The sequence below is a fragment of the Saimiri boliviensis genome, chromosome 11 (genome assembly GCF_048565385.1).
Source record: "Saimiri boliviensis isolate mSaiBol1 chromosome 11, mSaiBol1.pri, whole genome shotgun sequence".
Lineage (NCBI taxonomy): Eukaryota > Metazoa > Chordata > Mammalia > Primates > Cebidae > Saimiri > Saimiri boliviensis.
Genome location: NC_133459.1, coordinates 45,980,662 through 46,001,459, shown reverse-complemented (window position 1 = coordinate 46,001,459; position 20,798 = coordinate 45,980,662). Strand labels below are relative to the sequence as shown.

Below are 20,798 nucleotides of genomic sequence, written 5' to 3'. Positions count from 1 at the left end.
CCATCTTTGTCTGCAGTGGGGAAGGAAGCTGGAAGGAGGATAGGTCCTAATCTTTGCTAAGGAACAGAGAAAGAGGCTGGGAACTCAGGCAGGACCTATTCCTAACCCTTCCACTCCAACTCTCTTCACTCACATTTCTCCAGCCTCTGCCCAAGACAGCCAGGGAGACTCACCGCACTCACAGACTCGCATTGATATGTCGCAAGTATACCTTAGCACTACACATTCACCAGTATTCACCCGTAAGCACATTCTCCTGAACACACTGATACATATCCATACCCTCTCACACAGAGCACAAACACAGTCACAGACCCCAAACACCTAGAAGGCACACATCTATGGGCTGTGATACCTGGAGCCATCATGATAAAGCAAAAAGCTACTTAACCCTTAAAACCCATCATGATAAAGCAAAAAACTTAACCCTTAAAACACCAAATTTTTTTTTACTTCAAATATGGTGATAATCGATCTCTATATCTTTCTTTGGTTTCTCAACTACCAAGTTAGATTGCTTGTAATGATGCCAGGCAGAAGTTCACTGCCTGTACCTCCAGGACAATGCCCAGCACACAGTAGGTGCTCAGTAAATATTTAAGGAAGGAAAGAAGGAGCCAGATGGGAAAAAGATCTCCAGAGCTGGGGGCAAATTAATTCGCCTGTGTTTGAGCATTACTAGGTAATTCCTCAAATAGGAAAACTGTTCCTGGTCACACACTAAGCCCTGACACTGGCCTTACACTTTTTAGATGGACAGAAGGATCAAGGTGGGGGGTGTTCAGATCAGGGGCTGGAGAGGCCACGTGGCTCTTCGGAACCGGAAAGGCTTCGTGGTTTGTCTCCTGTCACATTTCAAGACCCATGGGCTTGCAAACACTCACAATCAGTCCTTGCTCGATCCTTGATCTGCGATCCTCCTGCCCACCTTCGGGCTCCACAAATCATAGCTGGCTGGAGTGGCTGAGATCTAGTGAACTGGGGCCAAAGCCAGCCTTAGGATACATATCCTCATACTGTTCAGACCCAGGGCTCATCTTCCCAGCTGCACAAACTGATCTGTTGTGTGACCCCGCCAGGTAGGTTCCACTCCAAAGCGGAAATTAAGAGCCGCGCTGTCCTCAGAACCCCAAAGCTCCTGCCGTCTGGGTTCGAGGCTAATTTACGCGATAGCCTCACTAGTTGCTCTCTTTGTCTAAGGTGACTACTGCGGAAGCGAGACCTATCTCAAAAAGATTTGCATGCAACTCAAAGTTGAGACAGAAGAGGCGTCGGGAAAGGAAGGCGTGGGCAGGGGTAGGGGTGTGGAGGTGGACTCCCCACACTCAACCCAAAGCCAGAACATTTGCAGCTGAATAAGATGGGGCATCTAAGCCCAGGAGTCCAAACTGCACAGACACCTGCTGGGGGAGGGAGGTGCGAATCTAGGGTCCTCTGTAAGCACCGGTGAGTTAATCTGAACAATAAAGTCCCCTCCTGTACCCTCGGCGCTTCCCCCACCCTCTGCCACCACAAACACACTGGCAGTGTCTACACAGATAACTCGAAATACACTTTTCACGTCTGCAGTGGTTTTTATGAATCTAAGGGACGGATTTGAATTTTTTGTTCCCCCAATGATTCGCCCTTTCCAGAACTAAGATCCATGCAACCGCAATTCCAAAGATCCTTCTGCCTGCGTAGACAGAAATGCCCCAGAAGTGAGAGCAGCCTGAGACAGCTTTCCAACACCTGGAGAACCGAGCACAGATCTCCAAGGCCCGGGCTGCCCGTGATGAAACGCGCGGAACCCGTGTAGCGGCATCGGAGCGCATCCTTCCCAGCCGAGGGCACTTGCGGGGTCTGATGAAAACCCCTCGGGAGCCGCACGTCTCTTAACCGAGCAGAGAGTGGAGGGGCAGTAAAGCCTGGGACTCGGTTACCTTCTACCAGACTACCAAATTTCGGCGAGGAGGCTGGCGTGCCGGGAGGAAGGCGCAGGGCAGAGACCCCTGCGGCGGGAGAAATGCAACATCGCGGACAGCGAGCGACGTCCGCTTGCTCGGAGTCCGCGTGGAGCGAAAAGACAGAGCTCCGCAGGGACCCAGGACTCCAGGCTGAGAGCGAAGGGAGCGTCACAAACAACCCAGAAGGTTTCTGTGCAGAGTCCAGCTCCGGGTGGCTGCGGAGGAAAGAAAACCGCCTTCCTTCCCTAGCAGTCCAAAGCCTCCGGGCGCCTCCGGAGTGGCCGCAGCCTAGGGCAGCAGCTCTCGCTCCGCTACGGAAGAAGGCGGTTCCCGCTCCGCCCAGCGCCGCGCCGCGCCGCGCCCACTAGCCCACGGAAAAATCCGTTCCCGAAACCAGAACTGGAAACCTCCGTCCTGTCTACAGGTTCTCTGTTGGGACGTGTCTGCGCCGACCTTAAAGAACAGAGTAATTCCTCTCCAAAAAATCCAATCAACATTTGTTTTGCTCAAAACGCTTTAGGAGGATGAGTTATCCTGTCCGACCACTGCCCATCTTTAGTTTTCTTTCAGCGTTTCTCCAGAAACCTCAGAGCGCCAGTCCCAGAGACAAATGTGGGCTGGATGTCGTCGTTCTGGTTGGCCCTCCTGAATGCCTCCCCAGGTCCCAGCCTAGACAACTTTTTGAACCACTTATCGGAATTAAGTTAAGCGCAAACCCAAACTCGCCCCGCTTCTCTTACAGCGCTATGCGTAAGGTTCGAAATAAACTACGAATTCGGTCCGTAAAGACTGTAGGCGAGCTGCCTCCTCCCAACTCTCTCTAAGCAAGAAATCTTACGAGGCACGCTCCACACTCAAAATCTTTTCTCCCTTTCTCTTGCAGGGTCCCTCGTTTAAACAGCGTCGGCGCCTTTATTCGCCTGACCCTGTGCGCAGGAAAACCCGCCTGGTCGGTCATTGTCTGGTCCGCGACTGCCCCCGCCCCCGCCCCAATCAGTGTCACAAAACGCCCCTTTCAACAGATTCCAAACCCTCTTCACCCGGGCTCACCGAGCCTTCAACTTCATTAAGTGCGCGCTGCGGCGGCGCTGGAGGAGGCGAAGTTTAAATAAACCGGAGCGGAGAGGGAGGAGGGGTGGGCCTGGGGAGGGTTGCTAGTTGAAGCGGGGAGAAAGAAGTGTTTTTGAAAAGGGGAAAAAAGTCATCAGGGGAAAAGCGCTTTGTAACCACGAAGACGCGCCCGCTGTGGCGAGAACAAATTGGATATGGAGGGGAAGTGTCCGCCCCCACCTCAACTCCGGCTCCTGGGTGGTCCAATGAGCCCCAGGAGAAAGAAAGAAAGATGGGAGGAATAAGCGGTGAAAAGAATTAACCGCTTTAATTGGGCTGCAAGAGAGAAGTGCGGAGAGGCTCACCGATGTGCTTCGATCACCCAAACCAAATACCTTTCAATAAAAAAAAAAAATGTCTGCTCTTAGCGGCGGCTGAAAAACGTATGTCAAAGTTTCAGAATCAAGGCTGTTCTTCACAGCCCTAGAAAGTAATCTACAAGCTGAGGGAAATTCGCCCGGAAAGACCCCCTCCCCTTCCTTGTGGCCTCGGGCCTCCGGGCGCTGGATGAAAAGGAATGAAATTGAACGAAATTGAACGAAATGAAGTGAAATTGACCAGTGAAATTCGCCAATTTTCTTCCCCTTTAAACTGCCCGCTCTCAGCAGCACTCTCTGAACCCCAGGCCGATTTCTTACCTTCTTTTTTTCTCACCTTCGAGAGATGAAGGTATACCCTGGATATTTTCTTATTATTGTCGCCAATTGTTGGGGCCTGCAGGGCAGCAGAACCTCAGCTGCCTCCACCCAAGCACGGAAGGAACCTACAGGAGCTGCTCCAGATAGGATAGCCTGTTTCTCCTCGCAGGAGGCCTAAGTGAGCCTTCTTAAACTGAACACCCACCCTATGCACCCATAGGTTGGGAGGGAGTCACTGATTAAGCCCTTCCAGACGCGAGAAAGAAAAAGACAGCCAGGAGGATTCTACCATAGAAATCCTGAAACTTCCTCAAGCTCCCAAACGGGCCCTTCCCAGCTCCTAACAGGTTCCCCTAAAGGAGCCCGGAACTCTAAATACCCTCCCTTCTTCTCTGCCTTCAGCATCTGAAGCCTTGGGACTCCGCAGCATTTCCCTTTCTGGGTATTTTTCAAGGCCAGTTGGGCATCAGTGTCTTCCGACTCCCAGTCCTCAGACCACAATCTTCTCTGGCTCAGGTCTACCCTTCTTGGCCCACTGAGAAACTGGGGCCTGAGTCATGGGTTTGGGGCTCCAAGATCCCAAGAAGCCCTATAAGGATACATCTCATTCTTATTCCCCAGTCTTCTTTTTTCTACCTTTTCCTGTTATGGATCCTCCAACACACAGACACCAAGCAATATGCTCAGATAAATTCTGTAACACACACATACACACACACACGCGCACACACACACGGGTCTGCTACATCTCCTATAAATAGCAGTTGTGGAAGTATCTCATCTAACTATCCACCATCAGACATAGCTGACTTAATTTTCTCCTCTAAAGAACCCGCAACACAGATATTTACACAATTGATAAATCTTTTATGTAAAGCTCCAATCTCATATCTAGGAGTCACATATTCATGGTAAATAAGATCACATAGCTACAAAGTGTTTTACTGAGTGTGTGTGTGTGTGCGCACACACACACACATACACGGTCACTTGTGTGGGTTCATGTTTCTTCAGTCACAGTCACCCTTTCTCCAGTGAAAAGAAATGAAATCAACCTCAAAGAAATGGAAGTAAACGGAGCAACCAGCCAGAGACCATCATCCCAGCATAAGCAGACATTTCTCCCTTTATACCATTGAACCTAACCTTACTTCACCTGGACCCTTTGATAAAATGGTAGGAAGGTGGCCCACTGCATTTGACCTCCCTCCACTCCCACAGTCTCTCAATAAGGAGAGGGGTGCCTTGCCTATGCAGAGGGACTGCGTGTACTATATGCATCTTGAGCCTCTTCCCTCCTCCACTGGTGAAAGCCTGAGACACTTGGGAATCCCAAACAACCCTTCCCAGCTCTGGTGTGCTCTTCTCACCCTAATTCTGATTTTGACACTCATCCTATAGTAATCTCAGTCCTCTGCCTCCTCCTTCTTTCCTACTATTGCCAGAGGCAGGGATCCTAGCTGAAGAGGGCTGTGTCGCTCAGCCCGCTCAAGTTCTCTGCATCTGGGTCTCTGACCCTGTCTTCTTCCTTCTCAGTCTGTCACTTCATCTCCCAACCCTTGCCCTCAACATGTGTGTTTTCTGTGAAGGCTACACTGCCTCTTCCTGCACCTCTGTTTCTCCTCTCCTATAATCTCACTAGAATATACAGACAAAAGAGCTAAGCAATCATTTTTGCTTCACCCAAAGCATCACTTCTCACTCAACACCCTGACAAGTCTGGCCACTGGGAGTCCTGGGCAGAAGCAGAGAGCTGAGAGACTCAGTGGGTTTATGGAAGACTCCAACAAGACCGATGGATTTGCACTCAGGCAGTAGCTTCCAGCTGAGTCTAGCTCAAGGAATGGGAAGTTTGACCTTGAGTGAAACCCACTGACTCTATCATTCAGTTCATAGTGCTCAGCTCTAGCTGGAGGAAAGAAAGATTTCACAGTCCCCAGTTCAAGCCTTTCACTCTGTTACATGTGTTGGGGGTAGTAGGGGGAGAGGGGATTCCAGACAAGGCCCTACAGCCGCCAGGGAGAAACCTCTCTCTCCTCTCAGAGACAGAAAGACAGCGACTGAGAATCACAAACACACACAAAGACATATTCACCAACATACACAGAAATAAAAATGCATATATTCTGAGATGTATTTCACATACACAAAGACAAAAAGCAAGGAGCTGTGCCCACCCTAACACAAAAATGTATCGTAAGTTTCACAAAAGCCCCACACTCAGAAACAGAGGCATACGGAGTATGCATCACCAGACATATTCACCTTAAACTGTACCTAGTGGGTAGAGTGTTCACGAGCACTTAGCACCCATTTCTGCCCAGGCTGTGCTAAGGTCCAAACTAGAAGGACATGAGAATCCTCAGGTGCATTTGATACACCACCCCAGGCAAAACTCCAGGCAAAAACCTTCTGAGGACTAGAACGAAAATGAAAGTGCTGGAGGGGCCACAGGCTTCCCAGAGATCTGGCCTCATTAAGAGCTGAAGGCCAAGACCGAAGTATCCCTTGCATCCTATAAGCTCAAGCCCTCCTCTGCCTGCTTGGGCTGCCCAGGGGCCTTTCCTCACTCCCCCTCTGCTGGGGAGCTAAGGGTCTTCTGGGAGAGCCCCATCGCGGCAAGGGAGTGCAGGCAAGCAGAGAGAGCTGGTGACCGCTGAAGTTCACATACATTTATTCAATTGACACCAACGGAGAATAGGGGGTAGACAGATTTTTCTTTTCTTCCACACAGACCATCAGACGATTTCACAGAGTTTCCCCACAGTGGAGAAGTCTAAATCAATGCACACCCAGTGGACAGAGAACGCTGAGAGCAGCCCGCTGTACAGATATTTACACAAAATAACAGGACCCCCTGCCACAGAGTGTGCCCTGCCCACTCCACACCCGCCTCTCCAGTCCCGGGCTCAGACCCCTCTCTTCCACCCAATCTCATTGCCTTTTGCCACAATAAATATCACAGGGCCTGGGACAGGGTGGAACACTGACAGGGCTGCTCGCCCGGGATGGCTGGACCCAGCCAGCCACGGGAAAGAAATTCCTTTAAAAACTCCCAAACACAAAAGAGAAAGGATTTTCCTCAGTGGAGTGGGATCCAGGGTGTCTGCAGGGAATATAAAGACCCCTGCTTCACCTCTCCATTCAGCTCCGCCTGCGTAGACACTGGTTTAGGCTTCAGAGGAAATGAACTTCCTTGGAGAACAGCAAAAAAAAAAAAAAAGGTTGAATTTTTCTTTTAAGCACAAAGCAGACAATAGATGTCTTTAAATTATAATGTTGGACAAGCAGGGTCTCAACGTTGGGGATGAAGTGAGCGGGGAGAGGCAGAAAGGGAGACCCTCTGTTGGTGTTTCTGGCAGATCCGTGGGGCCTGGCCAGGCATCTCTCCGGGAATGATTTCGCCGAGAGTCAGGGAAAAAACGAAGCCCCCCTCCCCAGCTTTTATTTCTCAAATGGTTAAGGATTTTCACTGCGACTTCTTCGCGTAGCCCCGGGCCTGTCGCCCAGAGCCACAGAGCCCGCTTAATCCCAACTATCTGCGAGATTCTGTGCGTGAGGCATGAAGTGCCGACTCACGCGTGCCGGTCCAAGGTCTGGAGACTTCATAAATAGACTCCCTGAGTTCCGCTGGGACCGCAGGAGCCCGGGAGAGGCTGAGGAGTGCGGACCTAACAGGCCCTGGGCCTGCTGCGGTCAGAAGTGGCAGCCACTGAGGCCGGCGACTTTGCTGGCAAATGGGGACCCTGAGGACAGGAGCGCGTCCCCGGGATGCGAGAGGCGAATGTGGCCAGCTACGGGAGCCAGGGCCGGAGCAGTCAGCATGGCCAAGACCTGGGCTTGGCCCCCAGGACCCGCGGCTGCCGCGAATGGCGGTCCCGGAGAGCCCTCGCCGGTGCCCGGGGGTGCCGCCCCGCCGCCACTGTGGCCCATGATGTGGTCTATAGAGAAGGAAGGCCTCTGCCCTGCCCCGGCGCCCCCGCCGCCCGCACCACCGCCCGCGTCCGTCTTGAGGCCCTGGCGCAAAAGTGCGGTGGACAGACCCGCCGCGGTGCCAGCTGCGGGAGGGCTCAGGGACGCGGGGTAGAAGGCTTTGGCGCAGCCCAGCTCCGCGCCCAGGAAGGCGGGCAGGCCGGCAGGGCCCGGGCCCGAGCCTGAGGCGGGCGCAGGAGCTGGGGCCGATGCCGCGCCCGCGAACACCGAGGCCGTCGGAGGTCCGGGTGGAGGCGCGGCGGCGCGGCCAGGGGGAACCGAGAGCTGGCAAGGAGCGGCGGCCGCTGCCGCGGCGAAGGCGAAGGCGTGCGGGTGCGGGTGCGGGTGCGGATGCCGGGCCGGCCCTGGCGGGGGTGCGCCGTAGGCCGGGAGAGCCAGCCCGTAGCCGTAGCCGTAGGCGCCGTAGGCGGCGAAGCCGGGCAGGAAGGCGCCCGGGTCCCCCGCCGCCGCGGCCCCGCCACGCAGCAGCAGATCCGGGTGAGGGTGCGGGTGTGGGTGCGGCGGCGGCAGGGGCTGCCGCTTGAAGCGCTTGCGGCGCCGCAGGAAGCTGCCGTTGTCGAACATGTCGGCCGACTCCGGGTCCAGCGTCCAGTAGTTGCCCTTGCCGGGGTTACCCGGCTCGCGGGGTATCTTGACGAAGCAGTCGTTGAGCGAGAGGTTGTGGCGGATGCTGTTCTGCCAGGCGGGGAACTTCTCCCGATAGTAGGGGAAGCGGCCGCTGATGAACTCGCAGATCTCGCTCAGCGTCAGCCGCTTCTTGGGGCTCTGCAGAATGGCCATGGTGATGAGCGCGATGTACGAGTAGGGCGGCTTCACCAGCGGGCTCCGCGTCGCCGCGCCCCCCGACGGCGGTCCCGGCCCGGGCCCCGCTGCACCGCGGGCCGCCGCAGCGCCTGGCCCTGGGCTCCCCGCTGCAGCCGCCGCCCCCCGAGGCGCCAGAGCGCGGGGCTCGCCGTCCGAGCAGCCACCCGACTCCTCCTCGTCCTCGGCTACGTCTGCCTCGGCTTCCTCCGGGGGAGGCTCGTGGCCGTGGGGGAGCGCATCCCGGGGGGCGCGGGGCCCGGACCGGGCTGGGAGTTCCCCCCCGCCGCTGCCGCCGCCCACCACGTCTATGTCTGCGTCGGCCTCGGACAGCGCGGCCGGGGAGCTCTCGGAGGACATGATCTCGCAGCAGCAGCTGCCCAGGGTCATGGTGCCGCTGCCGCCGCCGCCGCCACTCTCCGGCTCCGCTCCGGCAGCGGCTCCGGCTCGGCCGCGCTGCCTCTAGGGCGAGTGTGTTTTGCGCGCGGGCGGGGAGGGGGCGGGGGACTGAGGCGGGCAGGGAGGGGTGCCCCTGGCTCCGCAGCGCCCCCTGGCGGCCCAGCTCGGCCGCGCTCACCTTCCAGGGCACGCCCCGCCGGCGGCCCCCGCCGCTACCCCGGGAGCCCGAGCCGGGACCCGCCGCCAGAGCGCGGCGGAAGGAGCTGAGGCCTTCCCTTACCTGGGCGGGCCTCGGCCCCTAGTCCCCTCGGGGTGGGGGACTGTCCCTCCCGCCTAGCGGCTGCCTAAGGCGGAAGAGCCGCGGGCTAGGGCGGAGCTCCCTGGGCGGGGTGGGACGAGGCGGCAGGGGCGGGCGTAGCGCCGCGGCTGAGGGGCCCGGCGGGAGCGGGACTCGAGTGCCCGGAGGCGGGCCCTCGTCTTCGCGGCCGCTCTCGCACCCTGCGCTCCTGGCTCCAGAGCGCTCAGCCCCTGGGTATTAAGGTCCGCGCGGGCGCCAGCCGCAGCCGGGGAGGTGGCGGTGGTCCGCACGCGTCCGCTCCTCCAGGCGGCGTCCGGGCCACCCGGGCCGCAGCGCAGTGGGAGCGCGATCCGGAGACGCCGGGACCCACCCGCCCCTGGGCGGCCCGCCGGGGCGCACCCGAGCCCGCAGGGCTTCCGGCCCGAGGGGAGACGCGTCGGAGGGATCGCGAGGAGCTAACTTGCCGCCCGCAGCCTCGGGCCTGGGAGAGGTGAGATTGCGGCGGCACCCTCTCCTCTCTCCGCGGCCGGGCCCGCCACCCGTCTCCGCGCGGGGAGGCCGGGGAGGGCGCCGGCCGCTGCGGCCGCGTTCCCGGGGAGCGGGCCGGTCTGCCGCTCGGAGTCTGCCCGTTCCCCGACCCTCTCGGTCTTGGCTTCCGTGTGTCTCAGTCTCTGTGACTCTCTCACGCTCGTGAGTCTCTGTGGAAACGGCATTTGTCTGGGTGTCTGTCTGTTCACAGTCTGGGGATCCGCTTAATTTCTCCCTCCCCTCTCCCCGGCCCCAGTCGCTCTGAGGACTGGACGCCCCCCATCTTCCTGGCTCCCAGCCTTCTGGCCCCACGGACAGGCGGCAGGACCCCCCCGCCCCCCGCCGGACCCCCCATCAGTGAACCCTGACCTCGACCAAGTGTTGCCTTCATCTCTCCAGAATCTGGTGCAAGTGAGGCTGGCCCTCCGCATTGTTTCTCTCCAGCCGGGTTCTTGCCCATCCTATTAGACCTCTTTCTCCTCTGGCCTCCAGGACGCAGAAGCAAGCAGCTTCTATACCTAGTGGGCCCATTTCAGCCTCTGGGGCACGGAGCGGGAGATGGGCGCTGGAAGTGAGCAGGAACTGAGCGGTTGCCTGGGCTGCTGCCCCGACAGCGCCGCACAGTGGCCAAAGCTCGGGCGCGCGAGGCTGGAATTCAGCTGCCTCCGCCGTCCCAAGGCTGTGCGACCCTCCTTAGGTGACTTCCCGGCTTTGGAGCCCCAGTTTCCTGATCTGCATAGTAGTTAAGAGCAGCGACTTTAAGTCAGGCTCCTGGGGTTCCAATCCTGGCTTCACTACTTACCCTCTCCGTCACCGTGGGCAAGTTTCTTTGCTCTGCGTCTGCTTTTGTAAAAATGAGACTAGTAACACCTAACCCAGAACTAATGTGTTAAGTGTAGCCATATTCTAGGCCATTTATGAAAACGGTATTGACAGTACTTTGCAGTTTCATTGAACAGCAGCCTCCAATCTATGGGACAGCCTGCTGTTAATCCAACTCTCCCATTCCACAGATGGAGCCACAGAGGCCCAGGATAGGGAAGAAGAACTCAGCCATGTTCCTGCAAGAAGATAAAACATGGCTGGGATGCAATCCTTTTCGCAGAATCCTCAAAATAGAGTTCTTCGTCCTCCCAAGCTAAGGGCAGAAAAAAATGGAAGGCAGGTCTGTCTGCTCCTGTCCTGTGAGAGCAAGTCGCCTGGGCCCCCTCTGGGACTTCTGACCAACGGGATCCACTTAGCGTGCTGTTCCAGCATAAACTGTCCTTGGGGGGAAAAAGAAATACAGTCTTCAACCCTGGACAGTAAATTGGACAGGGACTGGTGGCCCTGGAATTGGAATTTACTGGGTGACAGACTGTCTGGGGCAAAAGGTCTTGGAGAGAAGCTTCTTGCATGAGTCGGAGGAAACTCACATACCTAGGGTTGCTAGATTTAGCAGATTTATTTTATCTGGCAACCCTACACATACCTCAAGCTTGCTCTTGACTACATGGATATCTGTCTCACACGCCCAGAACCCCACTCACAGATAAGCCACATCGTGGACCACACACCAATTCCAACCCAGCTCAGCTCTGCTAGTGTCTAAATAAGTAGAAAGAAAAAATGTTGGCATCATCCTACTCCATTTCCCCTTCTGAATGTCCTCATTTCTTTTCTTTCTTTTTTTTTTTTTTTTTTTTTTTTTTGAGACGGAGTTTCACTCTTGTTACCCAGGCTGGAGTGCAATGGCGTGATCTCGGCTCACCGCAACCTCCGCCTCCTGAGATCAGGCAATTCTCCTGCCTCAGCCTCCTGAGTAGCTGGGATTACAGGCACGTGCCACCATGCCCAGCTAATTTTTTGTATTTTTAGTAGAGACGGGGTTTCACCATGTTGACCAGGATGGTCTCGATCTCTCGACCTCGTGATCCACCCGCCTCGGCCTCCCAAAGTGCTGGGATTACAAGCTTGAGCCACCACGCCCGGCCGTTTTTTTTTTTTTTTTTTTGAGACGAGTTTTGTTCTTGTTGCCCAGGCTAGAGTGCATGACGCCATCTTGGCTCACTGCAACTTCCGCCTCCCAGGATCAAGCTGTTCTCCCTCAGCCTCCTGAGTAGCTGGAATTACAGGCATGCACCACCAGGCCCAGCTAGTTTATTTATTTATTTTGACATGGAGTTTCACTTTTGTTGCCCAGGCTGGAGTGCAGTGGGGCAGTCTCAGCACTGCAACCTCCACCTCCTGGGTTCAAGCAATTCTTCTGCCTCAGCCTCCTGAGTAGCTAGGATTACAGGCACCTACCACCACACCCAGCTAATTTTTTGTACTTTTAGTAGAGACGGGATTTCTCGATGTTGGTCAGGCTGGTCTCGAACTTGCAACCTCAGGTGATCTGCCCGTCTTGGCCTCCCAAAGTGCTGAGATTACAGGCGTAAGCCACCGTGCCCCAGCCTGAATGTCCTTATTTCTAAAATGGCAAATGGGAACGAGTAGCTTCCTTCCTTGCCAGCACTCCCCTGGCACCCCAGGCTCCAATCAGGGTAGTACTAGCCAGGGCATTTGCTGCCCAGATTTCCTGCTTCAGACAAGAATTTCTACCAAGCAGCTGCAGCAGCCAGCCCTTGACTCTGCCTGGCCCGTTCACCGCTACTGAGACCTACACCGGGGAAGGAGAGTACAGAATCCCCAGCCTCTGCTCTGCAGGGTTGGTGAGGGAGAATCCAGACCCTTCCCATACATACAGTACTTTTTACAGGAGTGGAAACTGAGGTCCAGGAGATCGTGTTACTTGTCAGGCTTTTGTGGGGCCCTAAGCTGAGTAGACCTAGGTGTCCGGGTTCTCAGCCCAGAACTCTGTTTATCCAAATAGCTGTTTCCCTAACAGAGCTCCACTCTGTAGAGGGATTTCTGGTAGCTTCTTATCCCTCCCAAGGTTCTGGGCCAGTTTGTTTTCAACCGTGTCAGGAGTAAGTGCACTGGGGGCTGGCAGAAGGGCAACCGTGGGATTTGGAATTTATTTCGTTTTCTTTGCTTCTCCCATGATCCCTTCTTTCGCCTGTGGGCTCAGCCTCTTCGGCGTATTGGAGCAGTGCCTGCGATCCCGCATGAGTCTGTCCCTCCCTCCACAAAAAACCTGCACACTTTCCCAGAAGCCTTTGGCTGCAGCCGCGGAAGAACAGGAGGCCACAGGCTCTTCGGGTCTTGGTTACAGGGTCTCTGGTCCTGCCCGGCCTCCTTCTGCATCTGCTCCACGACCCAGCCATCTCCCTCCGGCAGCCCAGAACAATTGGAAGGAAGCGTTGTCGGGCGAAGGGGGATGCCTGTTGGAGTTTTCCACTACGTGGTTACTGAGTGAAGGTTTTTTTGCGAATAATACGTTGCTATCACTGGCCTCCGGGTCATCTCTCCCCTCTCTTCCTTACGGTTCGCATAAACGAGCTGTTTTCGGCTCTGGGAAAGAAAAGCCCTCCAGCGATTATGTGGATCTAATTAAGTCAGTCGGGATACTGGCAGAGAGCGGCACTGGCTGGAGGCGGAGTTTGTTCCGAAGCACTACGGAAGGATCGCACACGGCCCTTTTCAGCTGTTCGAGCTCGGCCGTTGCCCCGGCCGGCGCCCGGTTACAAACGGAAGCCTGAACTGGGCTGGGGAACTATGCCCGCAGACTTCTCATTTTATTCACAAAACTGGCCAGCCTCGGGGAAGGCTTTGAGGCTAGCGCTAGCCCCGTCCTTCCCACTCCAGACCGAGCTACCGCTCCAAAATGAGACAGCTGTTAAGCCTTAGCCGGTACATTTCCTTTCTCCACCCGGATCTTCCCGCCGCTCAGGAGCGATCAGCTCCCTTAGCCGGGAGACTCCAGATCCTGTGACCTGCGGGGGCAGACCTCAGCTGTGTTCCCGTTCGCACGCACAGAAATGACTGGGGCCCCAGTGTGTGCACCTTCCACTCTGCAGCCCACCTGCCCTCTTCCAGGCACTGGCACAGGGGCAGGTCCCTCCGCCTTAGCGTCCACACGTCTGCCAGGCAAAGTTCGAGAGTATGAATTTCCATCTTCTCTTTCCACTACTCCCGGCCACTGTCCCCTCCCAGCCCCATCCCCTCCATCCCGAACCGTGAACTATGTGGTAGGAGGCTCAAGCACCCTGCGCTCGAGTACTGGCCGCTGCGGCGACCGAAGTGAGCTGCAGAGCCTGTCGGCTGCTGTCTGTGGGAAGAGGGTTGCGACCTCAGGAGAGAGTGAAAACAGCGCCGCTTGAAAGGCACCAGTCCCGAAGATCCACAGAGTTCATGGAGTAGTAGAGAAGGCTCCACACTCTTGAGAGCAGAGGTGGACAGGGTCAGTGGGGGACGCTTCCAGGTGTGTGGGGGCGGGAACCTCAGGTCTAAGTGCACTCTTCTGGGCTGAGCCTCTTTCTCTGTCTTCACGTGTCTGCCCTCTGGACAACAGTGGCTCCGTATGGTGGGCTGCGACCCTGACTGACGGGCCTATCTTGCGTCCTGTGTCCTGCGTCCTCCAGACTTCACACGTGGTTTTCCCCTCCAGACCTGACGTTTGGTGTCCAACAGTGGACCCAGCAGGACTGCCTGGGAGGCTCATCATCCAGGCCCACGACTTTCTCCCAGAGCCTGAAGCCATGCTACCTGGTCGGGGACTGCAAACCTTCTTGGAGTCAGCAGTGAGACCCTAGCGGGGAAGGAGAATGTGTAGGGGTGCACCTGGGTTGAGGGTCTGTGACTGTAGCATGGAAAAGGTGGAGTTCATGCAGGGATGGCCCTATGGGATAGCCAAGAATACTTCAGCGGCAGCTTCCTTCCTACCAATTACACGCGGCCTTCTGACACAGTGGCACTTCAGCGACTGGACGCCCTTCCCAGGCCCTGAATTGGGGCAGGGCAGGAGGGAAGGTGCAGAACCATAGGGATCTATTTCCCAGGCAGAGTAACTGGCAAGGCCGTAAGTCTTCTCGTGGGCGCAGAAATGGTGCCGGGTCCCTGTGTCCTCTGGGCAGATGCAGAGCCGCGTAAGCCTCACAGAAGCGGAGCCAGGGGAACAGCGGGAGCTCTGGCTTGGTGCAGACGCTAGTGATGGATTCCTGGGGAACAGCGACCTCTGGAGGAACCTGTCATCCACGCAAAGGGTCAGGAACTAGATAGAGGACAAAGTCTGAGACCCAGGACACTTTCCTCACCCTACTCCCATTCCACCCGCTTGGCAAAGTTATCCAAAGACTTAAAACCTCCGGTTTTCCCCAACCTGTACCCACGTTTCAAATCCCTGCTCCAGTCCCGCCTCTTCCAGAAAGAAGCCTTCTGGAGAGCTCAGTTCATCTTCCCCCTTCCTGCTCTGAGCTCATTCTCAGGCCATACTGCACAGCCGACCTGCTTCCTGCTGGATCTTCTCCAAAACGCCCGTGAATCCACTCCACCCATGCTTTGAGTTGCATACTGGGCATCCCATTCCCGCCCCACCACCTCACCTAACCCCCCAGTAAATAAAGACTGAAGTTATTCATTCCAAAATTGGGCTGTAGATTTTTTCAAAGCTAATTTTGCCTATGGGGAAATTGAGACCCAGAGAGAGGGATGACTTGCTCACAACCACACAGCAAACTGGTAGCAGAGGTGGCACTAGAACCCTAGTATCCCATTTCCCAGGCCAGGGTCCTCTTCATCTCACCTGGACGGGGAGCAGGTAATCTGGTGGAAAACTCACTTTTATGGGCGAGAACTGAATTGGAGGTGGGGATTGGCATAGGAACGGGGAAATGCCGGAGGAAACTGAGAGGGTGGTCGCTGCTCCAGGATGGGGCAGTGAGGAAGGCAGGGAGGGCAGTGCCATGCTGGGAGGACAGACCCTTCTTTCCCTCATCCTCAGCCCAGATTAAGATACTTGGAAGGGCTCCGTATTTCAGGGCTTGGCTTCATTTCTTACATCAGCAGGTGGGAAGGGCTAAGGTCTGGGAACAGATTCAACTCTGGCAAATACCACCCTCCCCCATCCACCACCACCACCCAAGGGAAAGAGCAGCTGAGAAACTTCTCCTGCTAATACACTCAGAGGGCACTGCTGAGACCCCACATCAACAGGAGGCCTTCCGGTACTTGTGATTACAGAGTTAATGGAGAAGGTGGAAGAGTGATTTGCATGAGGCTCCAGTAATACCTGCTACCTGCTCAACAGCCTGAGGCTTTCCCAGGGCTGCACCACTTTCTGGATATAGGGTGCTTGTCTGCACAGGATACCTGGCAGCCTGGCCTCTACCTGCTTGTCCAGCCTACCTCCAACTCCTGCACTCTACTCATACCTGAGTTGCTCTTTCTTCCCTCTTCACCTTTGCAGGTGGCTCACTCCCGCCTGGCTCACTTCTCCTAGTCCTTCTTAGTTCATTTCACATATCTAGTTTGTGAGATGCTTTCCCTGACAACACTTCTGCGCTCACCTGACTCCCACCCATGTTCCCAAAGCTCTTAGCTCTGTTTTCATTATTTGTTTTTCAGTCTGTAGATTTTATTATAGACCAGGGGTCCCCAACCTTTTTTGGAACCAGGGACCAGTTTCATGGAAGACAGTTTTTCCATGGACCAAGGTGGTGGTGGGCAGAAGGTTTTGGGATGAAACCATTCCACCTCATATCATGCCATCAGGCATTAGATTCTCCTAAGGAGCATGCAACAGGCTGGGCACAGTGGCTCACACCGGTAATCTCAACACTTTGCGAGGCTGAGGTGGGTGGATCATTTGAGGTCAGGAGTTTGAGACCAACCTGGCCAAACCCTGTGAAACCCTGCCTCTACTAAAAAGACAAAAATTAGCCAGGCATGGTAGCAGGTGTCTGTAGTCCCAGCTACTTGGGAGGCTGAGGCAGGAGAATTCTTTGAACCCAGGAGGTGGAGGTTGCAGTGAGCTAAGATTGCACTATTGCACTCCAGTCTGGGCAACAGAGCAAAAGTCCAGTCTCAAAAATAAAAAATAAGGAACACGCAACCTAGATCCCTCACATGCGCAGTTCAAGATAGAGTTCGTGCTCCTATGAGAATCTAATGCCGCCACTGATCTGACAGGAGGCGGCGCTTAGGTGGTAATACTCGCTCACCTGCAGCTGACCTTCTGCTGTATGGCTGGGTTCCTAACAGATCACCAGTTAGGTACCAGTTAGTGGCCCAGAGGTTGGGGATCCCTGCTTTAGACTGAGCTCCTTGAGAACAGGGCTCACAATGTCTTCATCTTTATCTTTCCCTCTGCAAAATGGGGATAGTAATTGTACCTACCTCACTGGATTGCTGTAAGGATTAAATGAGATGATGCACATAAAGCACTTAGCCTACTGCCTGAAACTGAAAGAGCTCAAAAAATGTTTTGCATCATCATTATTAATCACTCTACTTCCTGCCAGGCACAAAGCCTGACACACAGTAGGTGCTCAATTAGTGTTAGATATGTGGATATATTAATGAAAGAAGAAAGAAAGGTATGACATATCTCTCTCTGTCTGGAACGCCCTATATGAATTCTAGGGAGTTCATCAGTAAATCATCAATAGAACTCTATTCATTGAGAACAGAGTTTGTATTTCAGATCATCAGTAGAACTATGTGTTTGCTGAGAACAGAGGTTGCCTCTCCCTCATCAGTGTCCATCACCGAGGGGAGGAGAACATGTCTCCCTCAGACAGAGTTCCTCCTCTTCACCTCCTGCCTAGGTCAGCCCCAAATGGTGACAACTGCTACATGAGCTGACATCATAGGTCTGGGCAACCCAGAGGTTCCCAGTCTGCCAAGAGCCTCATTTCCAGCCATGAAGTTTGATTCCCCATTAGTTACAAGAACACCTCTTATAGGGGCTCTGTGTGATCTTCCCTCGTCCATGCCCTTCAAAGCTGGAGCCACTCATTTCTGGGGGACTGGAGACAATGAAATAGTAAATCTTAAACAGTAGGGGAACAGATTTTATAGCATGATCCTATGGTCAGAAGAAGGGAGTCACAACTGGGGAACCAGCTGGGGAGACAGCAGCATTTGGCAGGAAGCCTGGAGGCCTGAATGGTAGAGGTCCAAAAAGCTGGTTCCTTACACCTGCCATGGATGCCCAGAATTTGGGGGCTAAAAAGGAAAAGGAGCCACCACCCTGGATGGATTGACAGCCAGAGCAGAGCACATCCCAGGGTGGGCATGGCAAGTACCCATGCTTCCCAAATCCAGAGGCCAGGATACGTTGTGAAGGGGCTCTGGTGGCAGACTGATGGGAAGGCCCTGGAGAAGAAGGAAGTGGAGTTTGAGAAGGTGAAAATCTGACTATGATCACCAGAGGTCCCTTTGAGAAATAAAAGGGGACTGCTATTGAAAGGAGCTAGTGTGACCACACAGGGGGCTTGGTGTCTTGGCAAGGGCTGCATAGAAACCCACTTCCAGGGATTTCACCTATTGCTGTACCTTCACTCATATGGTACGACATGTGTACAAAGTCGTACAAATGCAGTGCTGTTTGGAATGTCAAAAGGTTGGAAACAACAGAAATGTCTATCAGTAGGGGACTGGGTAAGCAAATAATGAAACATCTAAAAAAAGGACTAGTGTACAGTACAAGTATAATATAGAAGTCTTTATGTACTCATCTGGAAAAGTTCCAAGATACATTGTTTGTTTGTTTGTTTGTTGTTTTTGTTTTGTTTTTGAGACAGAGTCTTGCTTTGTCACCCAGGCTGGAGTGCAGTGATGTGATCTCGGCCCACTGCAAACTCTACCTCCCAGGTTCAAGCTATTCTCCTGCCTCAGTCTCCCAAGTAACTGGGATTACAGGCATGTTGCCTTGGCTAATTTTGTATTTTTTGTAGAGTCAGGGTTTCACCTTGTTGGCCAGTCTGGTCTCAAATGCCTGACCTCAAGTGATCTACCCACCTTGGCCTCCCAAAGTGCTGGGATTACACACATGAGCCACCACACCCAGCCAAGATACATTGTTGAGTGAAAAAAAAAATCAAGATGTATACAACAGTGTAAACATGCATCTAGTTGTGTTTTTCAAGGATAAAATAATATATATTTGTATTGGTTTATATGTGGAACAAAAATATCTAGAAGGATGAATAAAAATCTAGTAATTGATTATCCACTACGACAAATTGAAAACAAAAATGGGAGACTTCATGGATAATGTTTTTATAATCGTAAAGCCAAGTGAAGTGAATGTATTACTTATTCAACAATTAAATAAACACTTTAAAAGAAACAGTAGGATTATTCCAATAAATAAGGCTGAGTATGCAGAACATAAGAATAATAAAAACCGTTACTATGTGCTGAACACTTTTTATAGGCTCCAACTTGAGAATATGGTTGGTGGCTATGAATGTTGAAAGCAAGGGATGTGAATTCAGACGTGGGAGGTGAATGTCACCTGCCTGCCCATCAGTCAGGGAAGCAGTTGAGTCTTCCAGCTAGGGCCCCAGATTTTCCACCTTTCCCCCTGTTCTGTTCCCATCCCTGTCTTTGGCTCCCTCTCTCTGTCGGTCCCATCTAAATCACTTTGAAAGTAGTCAGTTTTTTCAGTCTGCTGGCTGGACAGGGATTAGGATGGATAGAGGAAGAAGGGATTTCATAGGAGCAGGAGCAGCAGGCCCTCCCCTCCCTCCTTTCAGAACTCCAACCCATCACCTCCAGGAAGCCTTCTCTTGTGAAGCTCACAAAACCGCAGCCCTTTCATAACTCAGGGAGACAGACTGATGCCCAGGGTGGGGCCTGTGTCTCCCTCAAGCAGGGTCCAGGCCTCTTGTCTCTAAGCCTCATCAACCCCCTCAGCCCCAAGTCCAGCCTCCAGATAAGGACAGTTCAAACCAAACCTGCAGTATGCCCAGTGCTGGCCAGGCTGCCCAGTGAGGGACATAGTGCAGCAGGGAAGACACGGTCAGACAGGGTAGAAAATCCTCACCCATCATCACAGTGCTTTAGCAGTCACAAAGGCTGTCCCTACCCAGGCAGAGAGGATGGCGCACATTCTCTATTTCCAGAGGTGACTGAGGCCGAGGCCAAGGTAGAGGCTGGAACTGGTAAGTGACTAAAGGACCTAGCAGCCCCTCATCTCATAAAGCACTCTACATACTATATTGTCATCTGCCATCATTTGAGCTCTCTGAGCAGGGACAGTGTCTGATCCATCTCTGAGTCCTCAGCTGGGAAAGAGAACAGGGCCTGGCACAATCAAGGCACTTGGGAAGAGGCAGTAATTGCTATGAAGGGCAGAGAAAGGAAAGGACTTGCCTAAATGTTTGACCTGGGATTAGACCCCAGGTTTTCTGCCCCTAGTCGAGTCCCCTTTCCTCTGTCTCCCTCTTACAGAGTAAATAAATTGGCTGCACCTAGGGCCACCAACCTCACACCCATTCCAATTTCATTTGCAGTGAAGCAACTACCAAATCCTGCCGAGAGGAAGCAGGGAGGATGGAAAATCTGGGAGAGCTTTCTAGAGAAGGTGGGAACTGCAGCTAGTGTTCTTCTACACCAAACAATTGGGTTCCCTGCTGGAGCAAGTGCCTTTCAACCACCAGAGGCCCCTGTCAGCCCAAATCAGCATCAAAATGGATCTCGACTTCATTCCAATGATTTCCTGCTCAAATCAGGTACATTTGAGGTGGCCAATAGGTGGCGCTTTTATCTCCAAAAATTGATGGGAGAAAGGAGAATAGCAAGAGGGAAAGGGGAGGGGAGTATAGGAGTGTGGAGAGAGAACAAGGAGTGGAAGACAGAGACCAAAAAAAAAAAAAAAGAATAAACCACAAGACCTGGCATCATGGCTTGAAAAGGCTCCTTTCAAGATCGGGACTGAGTGTGTGTGTGTGGGTGTAGGGGAAGGGGATATTAGGGTGAACTGAAGAATTTTATTTGTTGCCTGCGGCTTTTCAATCAAGTTTCCACCTCCACTTGTTTCTTCCTGAGAGAAAGGAGAATGGCTTCGAAGTCAGGCAGACCTGGAAGCAAGTCCTGGATCAGTCACTTTGCAGCTTGACCTGGGCAAGTCACTTAACCTTTATGAGCCCGGTTTTCATCATCTATAAAGGTGATGATGTGCAGCTCCTACAATGGGGAGCAAATCATTCCGAGAAT

The 20,798-nt window shown here is 53.9% G+C and overlaps 2 protein-coding genes across 2 annotated transcripts; one reads left to right on the top strand and one right to left on the bottom strand.

Moving 5' to 3' along the window:
- Positions 1 to 6,351: 6,351 nt before the first annotated feature.
- Positions 6,352 to 8,970, bottom strand: FOXD2 (forkhead box D2). The gene has a single exon (XM_010349348.3). The coding sequence runs from the start codon at positions 8,876 to 8,878 to the stop codon at positions 7,391 to 7,393; it is 1,488 nt and encodes a 495-aa protein (XP_010347650.2). The 5' UTR covers positions 8,879 to 8,970; the 3' UTR covers positions 6,352 to 7,390.
- Positions 8,877 to 20,077, top strand: LOC104652981 (uncharacterized). Its single transcript, XM_039474593.2, has 3 exons — positions 8,877 to 8,921; positions 9,257 to 9,675; positions 12,766 to 20,077. Exons 1-3 carry the CDS (start codon positions 8,877 to 8,879, stop codon positions 13,334 to 13,336), a joined length of 1,035 nt encoding a protein of 344 aa, XP_039330527.2. The 3' UTR covers positions 13,337 to 20,077.
- The last annotated feature ends 721 nt before the right edge of the window (positions 20,078 to 20,798 follow it).

Bases quoted from the DNA above. Each gene is read 5' to 3' on its own strand.
- LOC104652981 (XM_039474593.2), top strand. From the start codon at position 8,877: ATGGTGCCGCTGCCGCCGCCGCCGCCACTCTCCGGCTCCGCTCCG. The intron at 8,922-9,256 runs GCAGCGGCTCCG...GCCGCGGGCTAG, and splicing joins CACTCTCCGGCTCCGCTCCG to GGCGGAGCTCCCTGGGCGGG. The intron at 9,676-12,765 runs GTGAGATTGCGG...CTGTGGGCTCAG, and splicing joins CAGCCTCGGGCCTGGGAGAG to CCTCTTCGGCGTATTGGAGC.
- FOXD2 (XM_010349348.3), bottom strand. From the start codon at position 8,878: ATGACCCTGGGCAGCTGCTGCTGCGAGATCATGTCCTCCGAGAGCTCC.